The sequence below is a fragment of the Megalops cyprinoides genome, chromosome 18, assembly GCF_013368585.1.
Source record: "Megalops cyprinoides isolate fMegCyp1 chromosome 18, fMegCyp1.pri, whole genome shotgun sequence".
NCBI classification, from domain to species: Eukaryota; Metazoa; Chordata; class Actinopteri; order Elopiformes; family Megalopidae; genus Megalops; species Megalops cyprinoides.
The window spans coordinates 13,438,091-13,460,410 of record NC_050600.1 but is presented as its reverse complement, the minus strand read 5'-3'; the positions used below and the strand labels follow the sequence as shown (position 1 = coordinate 13,460,410).

Genomic DNA, 22,320 nt, shown 5'->3' with positions numbered 1-22,320 from the left:
AGGTTGTGGTAATTCAGCATCTCTAACATTTTCTGCTGCAACAAATTTGATCTTGTTCACAGTACAAGCAGACTGGTACAGAAACAAAACTGGTGCTACATGAGATCTTACTGATTGCAATGAATACACAAATAATACTATGGCTACAAAATGAGTGAGAACAAATTCTTTTGATGGTTCAGCATATAACAAAGTAGATCCTAATGCGAAAGTTTTTTTTGTTGTGATCATAACCAGTATTATATATACCCTGCCAAAACAGCCGCTATTAAGACAACTGCAGATAGATTTGTTGTTAACACTCTTGCAACATTTTCCCAGAATTACACCATACACCATATTTAGCATTTATTGAGGTCCTTAGGGAAAAAAAAATTCTTTTGGTGTTTGATATCAGGGCTGTTGTGCTTGCATTTTAAAAGAAAAAGCATGTTTTCTTTATTTTAAGGAACCTTATAGATAAATATTGAATTGATGATTCTAGGGTGTATGTGTGTGCATTTGTGTGTGTGTGTGTGTGTGTGTGGTGTATGTTGTGTGTGTGTGTGTGTGTGTGTGTGTGTGTGTGTGTGTGTGTGTGTGTGTGTGTGCGTGCGTGCATGCGCAGTGTGAGATGTTTCATGTACTGTCAGGAGCCAGTGAACCTCAATGTGCCAGTGGAGGTTAGGCTGAGAGACTGTTAAGTCTGTGGATCCGAAGTGAAGAGACTGCTTCTGGACTTTCACTTCTTCAACATCACAGCAGAAATCAACTGACCACTCTCTTCTACACTTTTAGAGGTGATTCCCAGATTGGACTCCCAGGTAAATGCTGAACAGACTATTCACCTGGTAATAGCAAAGAAGGGCAAAAGTCATGATTATGCAAATAGTTAAGGACACAAAGCTATTAGTGTTCCTATTTGTTTTTGTATTAAATTTTTTTGTAATAAAATTAAAACTTTTTGTTGCTAGACAAAGAATTTATTTAATAATGTATTGCATTTTCTGTAAATTACATCTTGATGTTCTCTGTTACAGGAATACTGAATCACGTGACTTTTGGTCTGTTTGGAGGGGCTCCAACTCTACACTTAATGGCAGAATCACAGGCCCCCAGAAAGTCCATTAATACAATTCCTGTTATAGGTTTCTTAGTCCATGTAGTTTATTCTACACAAACACTACGAGAGCCAGAGAGGTGGGTATAAATTCTACAACTAAACATCATTACTGCACTATTTTAGCATAGTGCAGACATTATATAAAAACTTACTCAGCTTTTCTCAGTGGCTATTAAAGGAATGGACTGATGTCAGACACAAGATACACACAAGTCACCTTCTAAGTCACACAGAGCCAGAAGAGCTTGGGGTAATACAGGCATGCTCCGATGAGTGGGCCTACTGTTTTCTCTCATGATGATATGCTGGTGAGGCCTCATCTGAGTGTGTCGAGGTCTCGGTAAACATGCATACCACTTTCAACAGCAGTGGCCACTGCCATGGAAGCAGAGTTAAGCTGGTATCTGGTATCAGTTGATTGTGTATTAATATTACAGTGAAACTCAACGCTGAGGGAAAGGAGCATGGGCCTCCAACTGCATATTTTAAACTGAAATACCTTTGTGCTTGGTGCAGTCACCCTCAAATAAGATCATATTAGATGAAAAACTAATAAAAGGAAAATAAGTTAAGACAACATTTTCTTGAAATAAGCGCTGTCCATGTACTATACTTAGAACATCATTTCCTCAGTCTGTTCTGAACAGTTGAGATCACACAAAATCTACATCAATCTTTCTTACAGCTAGCTCAACTGTGCAATAATAAAACCCTGCATCCTGGGCATTCACACTGATTTTCTGATTTAAAAAACGAGAGTGGCTGAGGGTGAAGTGAGTAGATATGAATTGTAGCTGTGGGGCACCGAGCCTAGTGTTTGCTCATAATGTACTCAGTCAGGTAGAGGCTGTTATGAGAACATACTTATCTGCTTGAGAGCTCCTTCTTCAGACAGGCTCTGAAGGTAGTAAACCTTTCCTCTGTTCTATACCTCTGTGAGAGAGAGATAGAGAGAGAGAGAAAGAGAGAGAGAGAGACAGACAGACAGACTATTTCATCACATTGAAGAAGATTATTTCATCACTATCACTATTTCATCACATTGAAGAAACAAAAAGATTTAGGGTATGTCTCAAAATAGAGAGCATTATGATCTGGCAAAATATGTTATGAATAAAACAGTGTGAATATGCCCTTTATTTCTCAGCATAGAAAATATTTTCTTAAAGTTTGAAAAGGGAGTACATGGTTTACTTCACGATGAGATTAAAGAAAAAAAGAAGAAGAAACATGAGAGGAAAGGTCCTGATTTATTTTTACAAGGTAAAAAGGAGACTGGGTAAGAAATAAAAACAGTGTCCAAATTTTATCTTCCACTAGGTGGCAGTATTACACTTTGGACAGAGTCACCTCAGTAACTCATCTCAGTCCCATGACCTCTCTCCATTCTGCTTTTAACACATCATACCACAGAATTTTATTTTGACCAGTGTGGGATTAAATGCAAGAATGTTTACTTTAGAATGTTTTGAAATTTTGTATAGACTGGATGCTTAAAATATATATAGTTAAAATAAAACATTTAGATAAGAATAAAACAATTAAATATAAAATGCCTTTGAAGCATACTGCCTATAGAATATGTCACTAGCAATCAAAAAATAAATGCTTAGCTTCAAAGTGCCTCCCCCATGATCTTAATCCTTGAACAGCAGCTAACTTCTTCTGTGAGGGTCCACACACTGCATGATTTAGCTGCCTTGAGAGGTAAACCATTAACAAAGTGGGTAGCAGATAAAGCAGTGTCAATCTGAAGGTGCTGGACAGAGCTACTGTTCCTGTCATCAGCTCAGCTTCTGAGCCATCCGATTTCCCCACCACACTGCATCTCTTTCTCAGGCTAGTTCTGTCACCTTCACCATCGTAAAGGGGAGATAAGATGTTTACACAACCCTGGTGTGGTGTGCTGACCCCCCCTCCCAGGCCCCGCTCTTACCCTTGAGCCCCGGTGAAGGCGGTCCCGCATGATGCCAATGAACTCCTTGTAGCTCAGCTGGTCGTCGTGGTCCACGTCGAAGATCTTGAAGACCGTGTTCACCAGGTGGCGAGAGAGCTTCAGTCCTGTAGCCACGTAAACTGCACGAGCAAACTCATCTGCAAGGGAGGGAATAGGGCCACAGCTATAAAAGGGGGGCAGTGGAGAGCATTCACCGCGCATAACAGCGTGCAGACATGATCAGGCACAACAGAAACGTAATATAATGGCAGATAACCCTGTGGTAGATGAACTCACCAAGACTTTGGCGAGGTAAGAAAGAGCTACCTGCTTTGAGTTTACAGCGATTGGTCAGATGTCTGGAATATACACATTTAAAACATATATTGTCTTTGCTCCAGTATATTTCTATTAGCTGTTTCTCTTCTAATCCTTTTTTAATATCAAATATTGATATCTATGTTCAAAGAACAGACTTTTATATAAATCTTTTATCTTGTTGTCTCCTTTGTCCTTAACATTATCTTTCATTTTTTTATTGCTTGTGGTACTGAATTATTAGCAGGTATACGTTTCTGGGGGAAAAATACATTTGAAGGCATGTAATAACTGCAAATGCAATGGACAGCATAGGTGAGGAAAACAAACCTTGTCCTATTGACCGGTTTGCAAAGGTGTACATCTGCATTGCAATGGCAAAATCCTCCAAATTGTTCAGGAACTGGAAGAAGGATCTGAACTCATCAAAAGTGATCCCCTGTGGGAGAAACAAAACACAGACATGCATAAATAAAGAACTCTAACATCAAATCAAGCCAACACAAGTACACAACCTGAAACCGCATGGGCAGTACTGGCACGATGGTGATGCCTATGCTCATAAAGCCACTTCTGTGAATGCGCACTGCCACAGGGCTCTTGTACATCGGGTGAAGTCATACATACTCCTTTTGCTTGACCCAGGCCACTGCAGAAAAAGGAATACAGAAGCACAACCACAACAAAACAAAAACAGGATAATTCATAGGTTCTCTGAATACAGGGCACTGTTGCCATTCTGCCACATTATAAGATGACTGCCCTGATCACAAACAAGGCTCATTCAGTGAGCCTTCTGACAGCATATTAAAGATTTACTGATGAAAGCCCTCGGACCTTAAGAGGTTGTGTTACACTGCTGACTTTATTAGAATACTTTTGGACTTAGACCAGAGAGGGTAATTAAAACTCATTTTTTGACCATTAAACATCAGATAAAAATGAATTAAAAACCATGCTGATGAATCAGGTTTCCTACCATGACAAAAACAACAGAGCTAATCATTACTGAAGAGAGGAATATAGCATTTTATATAGGGAAGATAATTAGTAAAATAATATATGTATATATGTATGTTTGTGTGTATGTGTGTGTGTTATTATGAAACACAAATGTCTTATTTTATTGGCTTTTTACTTGTTTTTTGGTTAATCTGCTCACGGGTCATTTTTATGCCAATAAAATCTTAAACCAAAGACTCATTCATTGTAAAAATCACACAGAAGAATGAATTTCCAAAGAGTGGAACAAACAAATCGGGTTAATGTAGCCCTTTACCTGACACACAATCTGTTCCACACTTAACTCTCCACATCAGAGGAAGCTTATGGTGTCTGTGGGACCTTGAAGATAACAGCTCAAAAGACAGAAAAGACCTTAACCAAACAGCCAGAGTATACATAGTGTTTTCTGGTATGTACAAGTTGAGCTGTCAACACCGCGAAATTGTAGCCATTTGGAAAAGGTTGGCCTGTTTGCGGTCTTTTCTAAAGCAGATTAACCTGATACTTGCATAAACACAAACAAAGGGGATGTATCCAAAACATCTTGTGGGCAAAAGATTACTCTACCATCAGCCCTATTGATTTTCACTCATGCATTTCTGCAGCTCTAGATCCCCCTTCAGCTCACAGCTCCTTCCGACAGCAGACATCCACCACAATACAAATGAACTAATGAGTTATATGTGAAGCTTTGCTGTTTTTGCCAGGTGAACTCTATAAAAATATCTCTTAACCTAATGATAAGACCCACTTCATTATCAATGCCGATCTACCAACAGCCTCCTCGAACAGCTGAAAAGCTGGTAGCACTCTTTATGCGAAGGTCAACGTTAAGCGGGGAAAAAAAAAACATGGCTGTGCCTTTTCGGATAAACCCCTGACTTCTTTTACTGTGTGTAAAAGAAAGAAGGATGCTGAAAGCATAAACACAGCAGTCAGTTATATAAAGACATAAAAACTATCCATGTTTCCTGTGTATTACAGCAAAGTAGAGATAATTTACTCCACACAAGACATTCAGTTATGTACCGAATCTGCAAAAAAATTACATCCTGCTCATGAAAAGATGAAATATATATATATGCTGCCTGTGTCTACTCTTCATTACAGCATTGGACATTGATAATCAACTGCCAAGAACTGTTTGATGTTTATGGTGGTCCATAAAAAGTATCAAATGTGTTTGCCACATCTTGAAAAGCACTACTCCTAACAGAGGACCGACTCTGCAATGGCGTTCAGAGTCAGGAGACATGTCGGTGAACCGGGAGGGTCAGGGAGAGATGACAAAAGGAAAGGGAATACCTTCTCGTCTGGAATGCTCTGTCGAACATTCTCCAGATAGCTGCCGATGTTCTCCACGTTGGTGTAGCGTAGCAGGATGCGAGCAAAGTCCTCCTCGCTGATGGTGGTCATCCCCTTGGAGTAGGCGAGGAACTCAATCTCAAGGACCTCTGTCTGCAGGTTGTCCATGAATCTGCCAGGCAGCGGGGAGAGAGGCACTGCTGATAGGAGATGCCACCACTAGCTCAGACACAGCCCGAACCTCTTGACAACTAACACGAAGAGACTACTGCTGTGAATTTGGCAGATGACTCATTTTTCAGTCTTGGCCCATTGAAATGAAATTCTTTTTAGAAAGAGTCTGATTTTTCAGGAGTCAGAAGTAAGAATATTATCTGTAAGGCGGACACAGAAAACAGCCTCCGTTCAAAGAGGGCATTATGGAACTATGACACTCTCACCCAAAGAACCACGGTTGAAATGGTGATTTTTTTTTTTGACACAATGGCATTATGACAGCTTACTTGTAAAAGTCGTCAAACGTTAGCTCAGCTTTCCCTTTCTTCCCAAAGAAATGCACCAACAGCGTTGTGTCTGTCGTCATGTTCTCATCAGCACTCTGTGGAGGAAAACCCACACCTCCGTGAGTTCAGGTCTGCTATTTCCACTCCTCACAGTGAAGGGTAATACATGGGTGGGCTAAAAGCCATGACACATATGCATTAAGAGATGTATTCATGACACATACAGATGCACGGGTGCTACCATCCATGGCCAACACACAAATACACATCCAAAGAAAAAACAAAACATGCACACGATGCAAGTGTCACAGATGGTAAACACAAAGCCACGACATTTGCACCCCATGCTCTGACAATGAGATGGCAAAGACGATATACTCCAGCTTGTCCTTTTGATTGGATCTTGGTTGAAAACATTGCTTAAATTCCAGTCAAGGGTGAAAACGAAAGCAACAGCATTTATAGGTGATCCATTACCGTCTGAAATTTAAGGGATTACACTGTTTATTTACCATTGGCATGTAATCCGTCACTAAATACAGCCTTAATCCTTCAGAAAGATATCAGGCGGCTCAGAAAAAGGTGTTTTCACCACTTTAACAAGTTAATGGATAATCTTCAGTGTTAGAAAACTGTGATTGAAGACCATTCACTTTTGGCTGTAGAGAAGTCACTCATACTAAACTGTACTGTCAAATATGAGTCCTCTCCTAGGGGCTCAATGCATTCAGGCTGATGGGAACCATGCACTTTCCATACCTCTATGCTAAAGTCACATTACTCCATTGGCTGTTCTCATAAAACATAAGATAATGAAAAAGGTTCATAGATGTAAGCATAAAGGAAATAAACATCAGTACAAATTAGGTAATTTTAGGCTCAGTATATGAAAAAAGTGAAGGTTGCTTTATTCTATTTAAAACAATATTGCCAACTCTAAATCGTAGAATACTGTAAATCTACTTGGCTACCAATGTTAAAATCAGAAAATTTAGACTAAGCTTCAAATCAAGCATTACCAAATATAAAATAAAAATGACATTTTGGTACTTTTAAACCAGGCTCAGCATGAAAAACAATTGTTACAGATGCCATACTGTTTTTGCAATGGCTCCTCCTGTGTTGAGACCTCTGCATGAAAAGTGAGATTCCTCTTCACCTGGGAACTCCACAACACTACCTGTGTGACTTTCTCGTCTACACAGTCACTTTGCGATCAAAGTAGACAGGACAGAAACGGAATACCACAAAAACAAAAAGTTTGACTGGACATAAAACAAATACGTGACGTGAAGTATTACTTTTTAAACACGATCAGGTTCTGTCTAAAAACACTGGGTTTGGGTGAGATCAACAGACGTAACAGGGAGCACTGGGGTGAACAGGAATGGGTGGAAGACATCATGAAATAAACTACTGAGGGGGGAGGGGGGAGGAGGGGACCAGACAGAGGGCCAAGCTACCTCTGCCAGGTCTGAAAAGAGAGCTTGACTCGTGCTGCGTCTCAGAACATCCCAGTAGCTTCTGGGCACAACATCCTGAGACTCTTTTTTTAAAACCTGTAGGTTTGAGAGGCACAGCTATTAGAGGAGAGAAAAATAAAAAAAAACACTTGGAAAAGATAAATGTGTCATGTCAAAATGCACTAATGTGAGGTATTACCCTAATAATAGAGGTACTAAAGACATAATTATAGATAAATCTACAGATATACAGATATATCAACAGATAGATAGATAGACAGATACATAGACAGATACACAGATATACACATACATACATAGACAGACAGTTTATGATATATTTAATCAGTACTTTTCATAACTAATCTACATTCATTTGCAAAAACTGAAAAAATGTTCATTTGCAAAAAATGTTGCTCTACATTATCAAAAGTTGACGCCAAACCATTGCAAATAAAATGGGAAGATGACAAAAAGCACAATATTATAATTGCCAATACAGAGATGGATGGAGCAGCACAAGCTGGAATGGCACCAAGGCTACTCTGCAGTACTGAATATGCTCTGGATATGGTTCACAAACTGAGGCCTAGTCTAGGGCAGGAGAATGAGCTGAACTGCTGAACTCACCCTTGATGACAAGAGTGCAAAAACAGCAACAAGCGCTACCAGTCAGTCAAAGGAGAGCAGCGAGAGGGCCCCCCCTGCGTGAGATGATAACCACGTATTTGCCAAACACAGCTGTAAGAAAGACTCCATCAAGATGCAAAGGGAAACCTCTGCAATTGGGCATGCAGCCTTCAGTGTGGAATTCAGTCGAATGCGGCGGAGAGACAGCTGCACCTCACCACACGTCACGAGATCCAGCGGGCACGGAGCTGAGCGATTACCGCGCCAGGGTAACTATGTCACTACACATACAGAATGCATAGGGAAATAAGAAGCCCATCTGTTGCCTGGAACCAGGAGTAGACACAGCAATGGGGTTATTCACTTTCTTTCCGTGATCCATTCATTTATTTAATTTACTGAAGTGTAAGATTTTTTTTAACAATGAAACGAGCCCATTTGTTTCAGGTAGCTCTGGTTAGTCTCCCATTCAGGAAGACCAATCCCCTATAATATGCTATGGACTTCCTTCAAAAAGCACATCTGTTGAACTATACAGCGGTAGCTAATAGTACAAATGAACTTCAACTAATTTCCTTCAATTGTTCAACGCTGTTTATAAAGTGCTATGGGTAAATTATGGATCTGAATACGTTCTGCTATAGAGTCAAGGAAATGACTCTTGTCCACACCCAGAAGGTAAGCCACACTCATCTGTTGTTGGTTTCTTTAGTATGTTTTTGCGTTGAACATTTTTTTTGGCCCGCTGCTGCGAGGCCTTTAAACAGAGAAACCGCTCTCATGTCTCAACATCGCCTCACACACAAGGAATATCAACAGTGGCCAGGCAGCGAGGGGCAGGTCCCTTGACATGTTTTTTATGCACGTGTCTTGCTTCATTTGATAATATTTATTTATCTTTCCCTTTTTTTCATCTTTCATGCCTTGCAGGAGAATCTGAAAGCTGAGACACCTGATAAAACAGCACTCTTCCTCAGCGCTTCATAACTCTCGGCAGAGACAGATTTACGACATGATCCCACAGCTAATTAAGAGAACGGCCTTTAATGCACTCTGATATTCCTATCCAGCCCCATAAAAGCTATACGTTTGTAATTATTATATACGGGGAAAGCCCAACCGCAGTTCTGAAGAGCTACTCTGATCATGCAAGCATGAAAAGATTCACCTTTCCCTCTCTAGTTGTTCTGCCATGTGAGGCACTGCTGTATAGGTACCTTGAATAATACGGTACAGACCCGAGAATTTAATGCACTGCTCCAAAAATCTTACAAGAAAAAATAATAAATAAATAAAAAGGGCTGATTTTTCTGCCCTGCCCTGCTCACATCTTAGCTGAAACAGACTAATTCCTGAAGGGTTAGTCTCGCTTGCTGGCATCACGCTCACCATGGTGGAAACATCACAAAAGGTAACCCGAGCCCAAATACCACTTTTCAAGTAACTGTAAAAATAAAACATGGGGGTCTGAGCAGAACTGTGTCATTCCTTGGCTCTGGGCCTTTTAAGTTGAATTTGGGAGACCATGCCTCAAAGGACTCCACCTGACAGAAGACAAGCAACATAAATCATCTGTTCTACTGTTAGGACAATCCTGCTCCCTTTCAGACAATGGCCATATGTTTTAGACTTTGTTTGACTGAATCCCATTAAGGCAGCATTGTCCTCCCCCTCGGGAACTGAAGCATGATGGAGCCCTGGGAGTTTGACTTTATCCAAACATTAAACAATAAACACCAAAAGGAAATTGCCTCCTGCTTGTCAGGGGAAATTTTGGGAGAAATGTGAATACAACAACAGGTCCAATCACTGGTTGCTGATGGGCACAAAGATTACAGCACCTCTAATACAGGTTCATGTTTTTAACTAAACAGTAATTTGAACAAATAATCACACCATGGTTAATCAAATTTATCTACAAACCTATAAGCATGAGTTTTTAATTTGCTGTATTGTATCTCATTTTTCTTCATAACTGCACAGACGGTAAACCCTACTCCACCCTGTAATGAATGAGCTGTATTGAAGTTTCCACCTGTTTATGTCCTGTGCAGGTAAGCTACAGGAAAATCTACTGGAACATGCAGACAAATAACAGAAACATAATACTGAACAGAGTGAAAAATGTAAACATATATTTAATCCTTAACCAAACAATTGCTCAGATTGATTAATTAGTCATTTTAAAGTAGTGCTAAATGTCTCACAATCCAGTCCAACTAAAATACTCTCAGTGTTACTATAGAGCTGTAAAAATGTTGCATCTACACTAGGACAGGGCCTTTGCTCAGAAGAGAGCCTTCCATTTACACTAAAGGAGCCATGGTATACTAACATACTTTAAAAGTCTAATAATAGATTATTAAACAATTTATTCCCTGAATCAGATATGACAACACCCCTCACTATGCAACAAAACAACTGTACTTGGACTTGCTCACACAAAGGGTTAAATTCATGCACTGAGGATGGGATACATACACTACTCACAGAGGAAGCCTGATATCCATAAAGCTGCACATTCTTACACACAGAGGAATAGGTAGATGCAGAGATCAGAAAACCACATGCGTGAAAACAGGATGAAGAAGAAGAGGAAGAAGAAAAATCCAAGTTAGGACATGCAGGGCAGTTGTTAAGCTTTTATCACTTCACACCAAGTACAACATTAACACTCATTCCTTGCCTAAAGGTCTACACACGAACAGGATGGAGTTTCACCGCTCCCCCCCCCCCCCCCCAGTTTCATTGGTTTCCTCCATGATGCAAACATTTAAAACAGTGTGATGCAAAGCTACAGTAAATGCTTGTGAGTACTGTTAAAAGCACTGAAATAAGCACAGCCTTGCTTGCCAACTTGATAGACAGAACGCTTGTGGACTTAATGGAGTATAGGACAGCTGCAGTACAATTAGACATATTGTAAGTAAAGATAATGAGAACAAACAAAGCTTATTTTACAAAATAATCAAAGTGAATTTGAAAGTGAAATGAAGGGTAATAAAGGGTAATATTTAAGCAACTAACTGATTATTTCAATTTCATAAAAAAGAGGTATAAAGGCCTAGTTGTTGTTAACTTGGTCCTACTTGGAACTTGCAACTTTAAGTAAACTTGCTCGCTTGCATACTCAATCGCTGTATCACACATATATCTACCTTCAAATTGAGTATCAAAATGATATATTTATCATTTATTTCAGAATTATGCCTTAAAAGTATGGTCACTAATACTGATAAATGATACATCACTCTTTTGCCAGACTAAATTTAACAAACGTAATTTACTGCACTACAGCACTTCCTGTTGGTTAGACAGGAAAAAACATCCGCTCAATACAATTTTAGTTTAAACAGCACTCCAAGGTCAGTATTCATGCACAATGGCAATGCATTAAGAGCGGTTTATCCTGTATAATTAATGTGATAAAACCATACAAGATCCTCCTTATCTTCTTGATCAAATCCGTTTGTTTAAATTTACCCATATACACAACGCTAAGATGAAAGCCCTTCCTCCAGTGTTCACTTCTTGTGCACAATTTGCGTTATTCAAATGATTATATACCCATGACATGCATGCGTCACTGTCAAAACACTCATTTTTTATAGACCCACTCCACCCACTGACAGCACATCATTCAGTTTCTTTCCCCACCATGCTAACTTCACATGTACCGTCTGAATCCTGCTCTAATTAATACAACAACACGCGGTACAGTCAGAACTAGGCGGCATTACGACACAGCCATGTCAGTACACAGCGTTCCTAAATTCAGTCATCTCTCAAACTGGAATGTGAATATTTCACTGCAGCAGATCTCAACATCAGTCAGAGCTTATCTTACCACTAGTGCAGATTTCTCAGCGTCTCCTTTTCGCTCCTTTTTCTCGTTTTTCTTACGGAAGATTTCCTGCAGCTGAGACAGGTGAAGAGAATGTGAAGAGAGTTTCACACGACTACAGTGGCACCAAAAACGGCATTTAACAGGCATTTCAACGGACATGTAAAAAGCAGCAGAACACATACCACCAAAAATTCCCTCTTGTCCACGATTTGATTTCCATCTGCATCAAACATATTGAAGGCTATTTTAAAGCCAGCATGAGGCTCTGGAAGGGGAACAGCATGATAGCACATAAGGGATAAAACAGAGAAAAAAAGGACCAGATCTTACTTATGTACCAATACATTATACATGGTCAAAGTCATGGGGTTTCCACTTACACTCTGGAGAAATTTGAAACTGGATATTTGACAAAATCACTCAATGAAATCAGATGTCAGTTCTGCTTTTTTATTTCAGATTTTTTTTTTTAAATCTACACATCAATGATTTACTGCAATATGGTATAATGCTATTCATGACTCAGCACTTCACTGTAGTTCTTATAATTTCTTATGTGCACTGAAAAACAACTTACAATATACAGAGATAGTAGGTACCAGATTTTATTCTACTTGGTGATACCTTGTGAACTGTTATCAACAGAGCAGAGCCATGTTCATGACTAGTGTGTATCACTGACTGAGGAACATGTTTCTGATTAAAGTTCAAACATACTCACTTGTCAAAATGCAGAGTAGGAAAAGATACTCTGTATAAGCGATGATGCCTGCAAAAGATCATCTAAAGGTTACATTTAAAATGCATTATTAATTTACTTAAATGCAGACTGCATTCTGTCAAAGAAGGCTGAAGCTCTTTCCCTTAAGCACTAAAGACAGCATGTCTGAAGCCAAGCCTAAAATGTTTACTGATTTTCAAAGCCGACTTCGAAAGATAAATCGAATTACCGAGCCTTCCCGGGCATACCGCACACACTGAGAGAGCTGGTAATCCTTTCTTTCGGATTGATAAAATCTAAAAAGGTGCCTCTTAATTCACGGTTGGTGTTCTCTTCACACAAACAGAAACTTTACAACATAAGTGACCTATCTGGACACAAACCCAAACAAAATTAAACCGCCCGCTGGCTCCTGAGGCGCTTCTCCTGTTTGGATAACAAGGTGTAAAACATTCTCCAGTGATCTGTCACTGATTGGAGATGCCTGATTTAGGTTTGTGTTCGTCTTTGTGGGCCACAACTCCCTTTGTTGTGTGACAGAAAAAAAAAAGGAAGAGCAACTGTCAAGGAGCATTTCAGTAGACTTAGGAGAGCTGTCTTGCAGCCACTGAAAGCATTCCCTACCTTTTGTTTGCAAGGGAAGATAGCGACCTGAGCGCAGATAGTTCTGGGTGACTGCTCTGAGTGTTATGGGAGAAAGAGTCTGGAATGGCGTTTGCTTCAGGGAAGGTTAAAAGAAAACGCTTATGGAAAAGGAGTAATACATGGATATGTACAGCTAAACATGGGAACTGTATAGGGCAGTATAGTTTCTTGTCAGATGTATATGTATCTTGCATTTCCAATCACCCAGAATTATGTTTCTGTTCCTTTTATAAGAGTTGCTACACAAGGTGGGCTTGATTCTTGAGCTCTTGAGGCCAGGGGTTCAATATTTTGACACTATACATAAATCTCACTTCATTGTTTGAATGAAAAAGGAATACTTTTTCCTCTCCTTGTGCAGAAGCTCCGCTAAAAAGCCGAGCTTAATGCAGCCTTCACGTTAAGCAGGAGAAAAAAAAAATCTTTAAAATTCCAGTCGCATTTCCTTAATACCACACACCTTCACTCTTAAAGAAAGAAAACTTCACATGCCCAACCCCAAAGCTCAAATAAATGTTGTCAGACAATACAAAGAATTCCACAGAAACACTTCATACAGAGTGTCAGTCGTGGAGATGTAATCCAATGCCATTCTTAGAATTCATACTGTCCACAGTGATCAGGGGCAGCCATGGGGACGTGTCTCGACATTGCAGAGTTCAAACAGCCCGGTACATTTTCTAAAGCACAGCTTTGTTCGAAGATCAATCCAATCCCCTTTTTTTGGTGGGGCTTCGACATTTAACGCCAGGATTAAAAGCCTAAATCCCAGCATTTGCACTTAGTTAAAGCAACAGAAAAAAAGAGGAAAGAAAACATCTACGCTGGAGTGCTTTAAATGCAGAAATGGGCTCTTCAAGGACGCAGTGACACCCAGGGACTCTGGCACAAGCAGGGAGCTGAGGGACTGCAGCTACCTGCACTTCCCTATGGAACTTTCCTGGCCCAAATAACTCCAGTGGAGGAGACATGTAATACCAAAATAAAATTAAAAATCCAGATAGCTGTACTTAATCTTTCCATACTCACATATTCATGCATTTTCAATTTCCATGACATTATACGCTTACACCCGGATAAATCCCTGTTATTTAAATGAAGGAAAGTTACAGCTGGTTAATTCAGTTATTTAAAATGTAGATTTCCAAAACATGCATTAAAATAAATGATGTGGGTATAAATATCACCACAGGGAAATCAAGAGCTTACGCTCGCTGCTGTTGTGCTGACAGCAGATGCTTTAATTGCAGGTCTATTGTCAGGCTTTTTTTTGATGTCAGCAAGAGAGTTTGCTGTGAGAAGAGCACGTTTCCAGAAATACACAAACACAAGAACAAGAGACACCAAAAAGCAAAGTTATTTTTGGATTACTTTGGGATTGTGTGCTGCGAGCTAATTGCCCCTTACCAAAAGCACAATGAAGCATGCAGTTCATTATCATGCCGATATCCACCAACAAATGTTCTTAAGGAGAATCTGTCATTCATGTCCCAGAGATTACGCAAGTATACAGTGACACTACTGAAAGGCCGATGAAACATGATTGCATAGGCACTATGCTCCCTCTCCTCTATTTACTCAGAAAGTATAGAGACAGATTCCATTTCTCGATTCTGAGGTAAAGGGAAAAACTGAACACGTTAACTGCTGGCTGACAGTCTGTTGATAAAGCTGCCTCATGTTTCATTCTGTATGCACATTCCAAATTATATAATTGCACATTTCCTCTATAAATGGATGATATGTGTTTATAGGTTTGTGTGTTTAAGTGTATCTGTAATAGATATTTCCCTACCATGTGGCAATATCTGAATGTTTATGTACTGTGAATATTTATTTTATGTATTCTTAAATATCAATTCAGTTTTGAATCACCTATCAACATTTTAATTAATGTATCTTCCTAATAAATATATTAATCCCAGCAGCTGCATTATAAATAAAATTTTAAAAAGACAGGACAATTCTTGGGTCTCTCCAAGTGAAATGTCAGTCCAGAGGTACTATCCAGAAGTGGTCCATAAAATTTACTTACCAAGGTACTCCTCTAAACACTGCTAATATAGCCTTAACATACCCATAGAAGACAAAAAAAACAGAACACATACACATTTTGACTGGAGGCCCTTCGGCAGATGTGCCCTGGAGTGCCTTGGCACTTTTCACATGATGGAATACAAATAATAAAAAAAAAAACAGCTGTAACGGTCTCACCCTGATCATGAAGATTTCGGAACAGTTTAGATGATCCTTTCCAAACAGGTGGAGTCTCTGACAGGATCTTCTCCAGTTCCTTCGGAAAAAAGAGAAAGTGCTCAAAAGTTTGGTGTAAATACCTCTATGACCCACTTAAATGCTGAAGCAAAAATTTCAAGAAACTATATTAACATGCCCATGTATGCACTAATTACAGTCAGCTGTTGAGATGTTAAGTTCATTTTATACAATCAAAATTTATGTCTTTTCCAAAAATACAGGCAATGGTTAAAAGCCAAAGCCAATGGGAAACATTATGACAGAATATGTGTACTGTTCAGGATGTATTTTTGAGGATCGTGGCACACATACTTTGGCCATACCTGTTTTGTAATGGACTTCCAAAGCTTCTTGTCTGGAAAACAAAAAGCAAATTCTTTCAACACTCAAAATTTTATTCACATTGTGTGACAAGCTCAATATGCAGACAGCATTATGCAACACCATGCCTAACATGCACAGCCGGGCTATCATGTTTCATGGCACATGTTTAAGATGTTACTTGACTCTATTAAATTCTGTAACAAATGTATGAAGTTGTTGTGTGAAGATCCTCACTCAAGACTCCGTTGATATCCAAGCAACAGATCCCCAGTGGTGCATTCCAGTATTCAATAAAATCCCTGGCCGGCAAGATAAGATGGATGTGTTGTAAAACACTTGGTAGGCCCTTCAGATCCCCTTATTGCCGCAGTCTGATGATAACAATGACAATGGCCCCTCATTTGACACATTGGGAGACCAATCTTGTTTTATACTGTTGTGGTGTTACTGACACTACATTAAACTACACGTGTCTGGAGAAAGGGTTTAGACCAAAGCATTACAGACCTGGGCCTAAATGTTATCTGATTAATAATTTTTTTTTTAAAAACATTCATATTTATTGGAAATGTTTTTGCATGTTAGCCTGAAATTTACTGAATATCCCACAGAACTAAACGACTGAATATCCCAATATAACACAACTAAATTGCTGATTTAATACTGTAAATACTGTCTACAAAGGCTAACAGAACTGGAATAAACTACACTACGAAAAAGTAAAAGTACTCAACGTACTTTACTCAAAGTACTTTACTCAACGTAAAAGATATTTGGAAGCAAGACCAAAAGAACGAGATATTTAGGGTTAACATTAGCATTAACTTTCTTTACAAGCAATAGGTTAAAAGGCATCTATTTATGAGATATTGGTCTATGTCTCACAATGGAAGAGAATTAATCTGGTGCCTTTCCCAAAGCAGAGGACCATTTTCCCAGTCTAAAGCCTTCACTGTTGCACCTTGTTTGCAGTGGCTTGTGCTTTGCTGAGAACAATCCTTTAAAAGACTAGAAAAGCAAGACCATTTACACTGGCAAAATTTAAAACCAATACTATTCCAAGCAAACAGATCATTCTCATGGAAGTCCTTGAAACGCTCCCTTTCTCTCACAGCAACCAGCTTTAAAGGACTTCAGAGACAGCTCCAAGCTCGTCTTACAAGGAGACTTAAAAATAAGAACCCGTAACTGAAACGAAGACTGTAAACTAATTTGAACTGTGAATATGCAAATGCAAATTCACTTCATTAAATACAACCTCTAACAAAACTTATGATTGTCAAGGCCATTTAAAAAGGAATTATTTCCAAAGCATTTTTTTCCAAAATTAATGTCCATAATATAATAAACCTCTGAACCAATAACATACAAGCAATATATACACCACAATTAATGTGCTATATGCAAGCTAAAAAGAGCAAAACAATGTTTTCACAAACGTTACACCTCTTTACATGATACAAGCACTGTTAACAGTCTCATTTAAAAATAATGGTCTTACTGCAGACCTTTCCAAACACCTTTACTGAGTGCACACACAAAACACATTTTACAACCTCAGCATAAAACCATAAATTTCATTATCCCATTTCGTAACATATAAGGCATTAAAATTGAAGTAAAACGATTGATGATGCAACACAAGCCATTCCTATTAGTGCGTAAACCTTATCTCTTTTAGGATGTACTGGGAAATCCAACTTTACAACTAACAGGTGCAAACGAGCTTTGACTTGATTTGAGACTACACACTGTACAGTCAAAAAACTATTAATCTGAATCGTTTTAAATGAACTCCTGAATCATATTGCCTGCAATTTATTCAAATGATGTCAGTATGCTTTTTCTTAAAATTGTCATAAAATTTTCATTACAAAACCTGAAACAAAATATATGGCTTTTGCTCTGTGTCAGTCTGTCTGTCTTGATTTTTTTTCTCTTTTTTTTGCAACAGAAATGTTCTGTAAATGTGATGGTGGTGTAGATGGCTATCTCCATGCAGGTGTTATGACTACTTGAGTTCTGGCCAATCACAGCTATTTTTATAACACTCATGAGGCCTTCACTCACAAGATAAAAAGCGTGTCGTTATGCCCCATAAAAGCCACCAACAAGCACCTCCAAATTTACCATTACATGCAGAGAATGGAATTGATAGTTTTGCCCTGGCAGGGAAATCAGGAAAATTTAGTCCCAGAGATAAGGACAGCAAGGAGGCATATTCACATAACAATAACATTCTGCATTCTCTGTTTTATGATGCCACATAATCATATTATTCTTGAGAAGGGGAGACACTTGTTTAACATGGAATGTATTGAGTTTACTTAATTGCAATAACGGCTGAAATGGTTCTTGTGCAGTACTTACTTTTGGGCTCGTTCATGGTGACAGACTCAATGAAATTCTGTGGAGTCATGAACAGCTGTCCGTCACACTTCACGGAGCTGAACAAACAGAATCTCTGCTCCTGAGATGACACAAACACCTCTTCATCCTCAAAGTCAAATGTCCTGGCCTGCAACAGAACACACAAGCCAGGTATTGTTTTATTCCTACTTGAAATTTGATGTGTTACAGAGAGCATTGCTCAATGTCATCATATTTTCACACATGAAATACACAGAGACAATATGCAGATTTCACTCCAAATTGTTTCTGAGGCAGTACATGCTTTTATCCCACAAAATGAAATAACACACAAGTCAAAATCCCGACATCAAAGACAGGTATTTTATAAAGCTAAGAGACCTCACCCACTGTGTTTTTAACAATAATCCTATTAACTTTTGTTGCATAAGACCACAGGGATGTATTTGTATAGCAACCAGTAGGCCGTATCTTTAAGTCTCTTAAAGATAATCATCCCATACACACAAAACAAACAGAACTATGGTTAATTCAGTTGAATCCAATTTAATTCAATTTTATTTGTACTGTGCATTTTAGAAAGTCCGTATGTCACAAAGCAGCTTCATAGAAATCCGTGCCTGAACCCCCAAGAGCAAGCAATAGTGGCAAGGAAAACTTCAAAGACTGGACAGAGTGTTTCGTTACCCCACTTATTTAATTCCTTTGGGGGGAGATAATGTCCCTACAAATGTTCAAAACCAGCAACATCAGGAGCTGACCTGGTGAGGACAGAAAGGATCTCTCTCAGTGATGGCAGGTTGCCAGGCCCACTGGGCACAGAGCAAATAGCCTGGAATGTGTGCCCTGCTACTTATTACCCTGATCAAATGTCAGCCGCACTGCCAGCACGCAGGGTCCAGTTACTGCGGCCCTGGATTCCTTCGCCTCAATCCGCAAGTCAAGGTTACGTTTTCCCAAGTAGATAAGAGCGTACAAGACAAAAGGGTACACAGTGTAAGGGAGGTTTGCAAGCGAGAGGAGGTCAATTCCACACGGTTTGTTGATCCATTAATCTGATGAAGGCATTTCTCCAAGGATCCCACAGACTCGAGATTCAGCAAATTCGCTGGACGCGTCGCTGCCAGCGTTAGCGAGTGCCCTCCACTTTTCGCTGATCAAACTTGAGAGCGCTCCAAAAAAACCGGGACTGCGGCTGAAATTCCGACAATGTCAGAGCTCTCCTCCCTCTCTCCTGTTAAAACATTCTGGGCCCCAGTGCCGTGACAGTTCTCCGTGCTTACATGATTTTAAGTCATATGGTTTTCTGCAGACTGTCACCCATGCACCATTTTGAGTTATTATGGATTGCTCATGATAGAAAGTGTCAAGTGTTCTGTGAGACTTGTTTTTCACTTTCTTAGCAGGGCAGACCTACACACAATTACACTATAAATGTTCTCAATGCTAGATAGTAATCTGCTGATCACTAAAGTAAAGTACAGAGTAGGTCTAATTAACATCTAAGTAAGTGTTGTATCACATGCAACTGTTTTACAAAGATGCAACTCCAGACAAGGCCCCTGTTAAACATTGGTACTTTAAGTGGAGATACTTATTTGTCCTTAGTTTAGCACTTCAAAACAGTTTCCTTGCTTCAGCTCTATTTTTGTCTCTCTAAAAATAACAGTTCCTCCTGCCCACTGAACAAGGCAAGGAGACAGTTCACTGATTAAAATACAATAGAACGGCTAGTCCACAGCACTGTAAGCATGGAATTATAAATGTTGCTAAAAATAGGCAAACATGCTCATTCTTGGTGCCACATTGAGGAAGAGCAAATAAATTGTTCTTGAAAATTCAAATAAAATATACTTGTATATGCTGGACTGAAATACAACTAATAAAATGTGTTATTATGAAACAATTTATCTGAGGCAATGACTAACAGAGTTCACTTGCAAAACATCACATTTATACAATCATTTAAAAATTAAGTGTTAAAATGTTCAAAATGTTCAAAAGTGCTCAGTAAGCACTCCAACATTTGAACCCAAATTACCTAACAAACAACTTGCGACATGGTTTCATTTCTAAATGAGTGTCACGTGTGAGTTATAGTTAGATGGTTCCAGTGCATGTGGAAAGCACTGGGCACATTGTGTACAGGGAAAGTGTACTGTACTGACAGTAGCCTGCATGCTGCAGTGCAAAGGACACCCCTTTACTTTTCAATTTCTTAGAATGCATATAGTGACATCAGAAAATCTGCAGGTCACTTGTGGTCATAATCATGATATATTGACAAAATAAGGTTTGGTCTTGATCAAATACACCTCCTACAATACCTGCAATGATACGTTCGTTATACATTAATAAATGTGATTACTCCGTTGTTCAGAAACATGTGATTACTTTAGAAAAACTTAAAATCCATAATATTACGCTTTCGGCAAACGGATTCCTCTTGGAGGCAGAAGTAGATAGATCGAAGATAATATTATTTCAGCACCCTCTCATAGCGGATAGCGCTTTCACGATCATGTTGCAAAGGCAGGGAACAATTGACAAAAAATGTATTTTCAAAAAGTAAACAACGCTTTTTTCCCTAGATCACCAAAATGCTAAAAATAATTAACATCAGGGTAATGTGACATCTGTCTACTGGAATTAATCCAATTTAAATACAAAAACTATGTACTGTAGCTAACTAGCTAGAATCAGAGAGGACTGTAACCATTCAGTCTGCTTCAACCTTCATTGACGAACTGGAGCTCTGGGTACCGAGGCCGAATTCGCAACGTATAAAATAAAACAATGCACATATATTTTTAAGCATTCTGCTGCATGTATACAGCCTACACATCCAAATCAATATATATATAAAGAGTGCAGAAGTTTGACAACGTTCAGCTAACATATTCACTTTGGGGGGAAGGGGTTTTATGGAGAGCAAACAAATCGCTATCACTCTCCGCTCATAGTCAAAAATAAACTCTGCCCATCCTCCTTCCACGACGCTTGCCTCATGTAAGACATGCACACACATCCATTGATGAATATCACTCTATCACAAACATGGTACCTTTTCTTTCGCGGCTACTGGGGGTAGTGATGGAAGCAGTCCCCTCCTCCGTTTGTGGTCATACGTTTCACAGTACCAATAATAAGCAACAGCACCTCCGGTAGCAACACATACTCCAGATGCAGCAAACCTCAATGTGCTTCTTTTCGTATTTGTCTGACACCCAGATTTCAGACTTCGTGTCAGACATGCGATATTCAGGTGTGAAGACTTATTTACCATCAATGCAAGTTTGCGTAAGGCGGCCATTTCTGTTTGCTTTCATACCGGCGTTCTTCCCATTCATCGCGAGAATTGGATTTCACCCCGTTTCACCTGAACACTAAAACGAGATATAATCCTCTATTAGCGATGTGTCAAGGCCTGTAATTCCATATTTTCAAACCAATCTCTGCCCCTGACATCACAGGCTATGATTTGCGACATAGATGATGCACCGGGAGAAAGGGGTTAAAGTTAACAGAATGTTTGCATTATTTCAACATCCATTCAGTGTGTAAAGATACTTCAAAGATAAAATGCTAATTTCATAGGCTATTTCATAGGAGGATCCTCAGGAGGCTTAGGGGCATTGTATAGCCTAAATATTGGTGGCATGCATTTCATCTTATCATAGCATATATTTCAAGACAATGTATTTCTTCAATGCTGTTATTTCAGATATAGTAGTGTTTACATCTCCTTTGTAGAATATTGATTTTCATGTGAATTGATGTTGCCTTCATTGACTACATTGATTTTGTTTTAAAGTATTTTGGCAATCATAAATACTAATGAGCTTGGGGATATCAAAAGGGAAAACAGTCAATAGAGATTTCAACTGATGAATTG

The 22,320-nt window shown here is 39.1% G+C and overlaps 1 protein-coding gene across 3 annotated transcripts; it reads right to left on the bottom strand.

Moving 5' to 3' along the window:
• Positions 1 to 545: 545 nt before the first annotated feature.
• micu3b (mitochondrial calcium uptake family, member 3b) lies at positions 546 to 21,746 on the bottom strand. Of its 3 annotated transcripts, XM_036551601.1 has the most exons (15): positions 21,490 to 21,746; positions 18,426 to 18,573; positions 16,055 to 16,086; positions 15,690 to 15,768; positions 12,831 to 12,878; positions 12,292 to 12,374; positions 12,110 to 12,181; positions 10,744 to 10,785; positions 7,633 to 7,728; positions 6,170 to 6,264; positions 5,667 to 5,838; positions 3,687 to 3,795; positions 3,039 to 3,196; positions 1,967 to 2,035; positions 546 to 827 (listed from the first exon to the last, which is right to left on the bottom strand). In XM_036551601.1, the coding sequence occupies exons 1-14, from the start codon at positions 21,736 to 21,738 to the stop codon at positions 1,967 to 1,969; spliced, it is 1,452 nt and encodes a 483-aa protein (XP_036407494.1). In that variant the 5' UTR covers positions 21,739 to 21,746; the 3' UTR covers positions 546 to 827. The 3 variants fall into 3 exon arrangements, with proteins under 3 accessions (XP_036407494.1, XP_036407492.1, XP_036407493.1); XM_036551599.1 differs by lacking the exon at positions 10,744 to 10,785; XM_036551600.1 differs by lacking the exons at positions 7,633 to 7,728; positions 10,744 to 10,785.
• Positions 21,747 to 22,320: the final 574 nt, after the last annotated feature.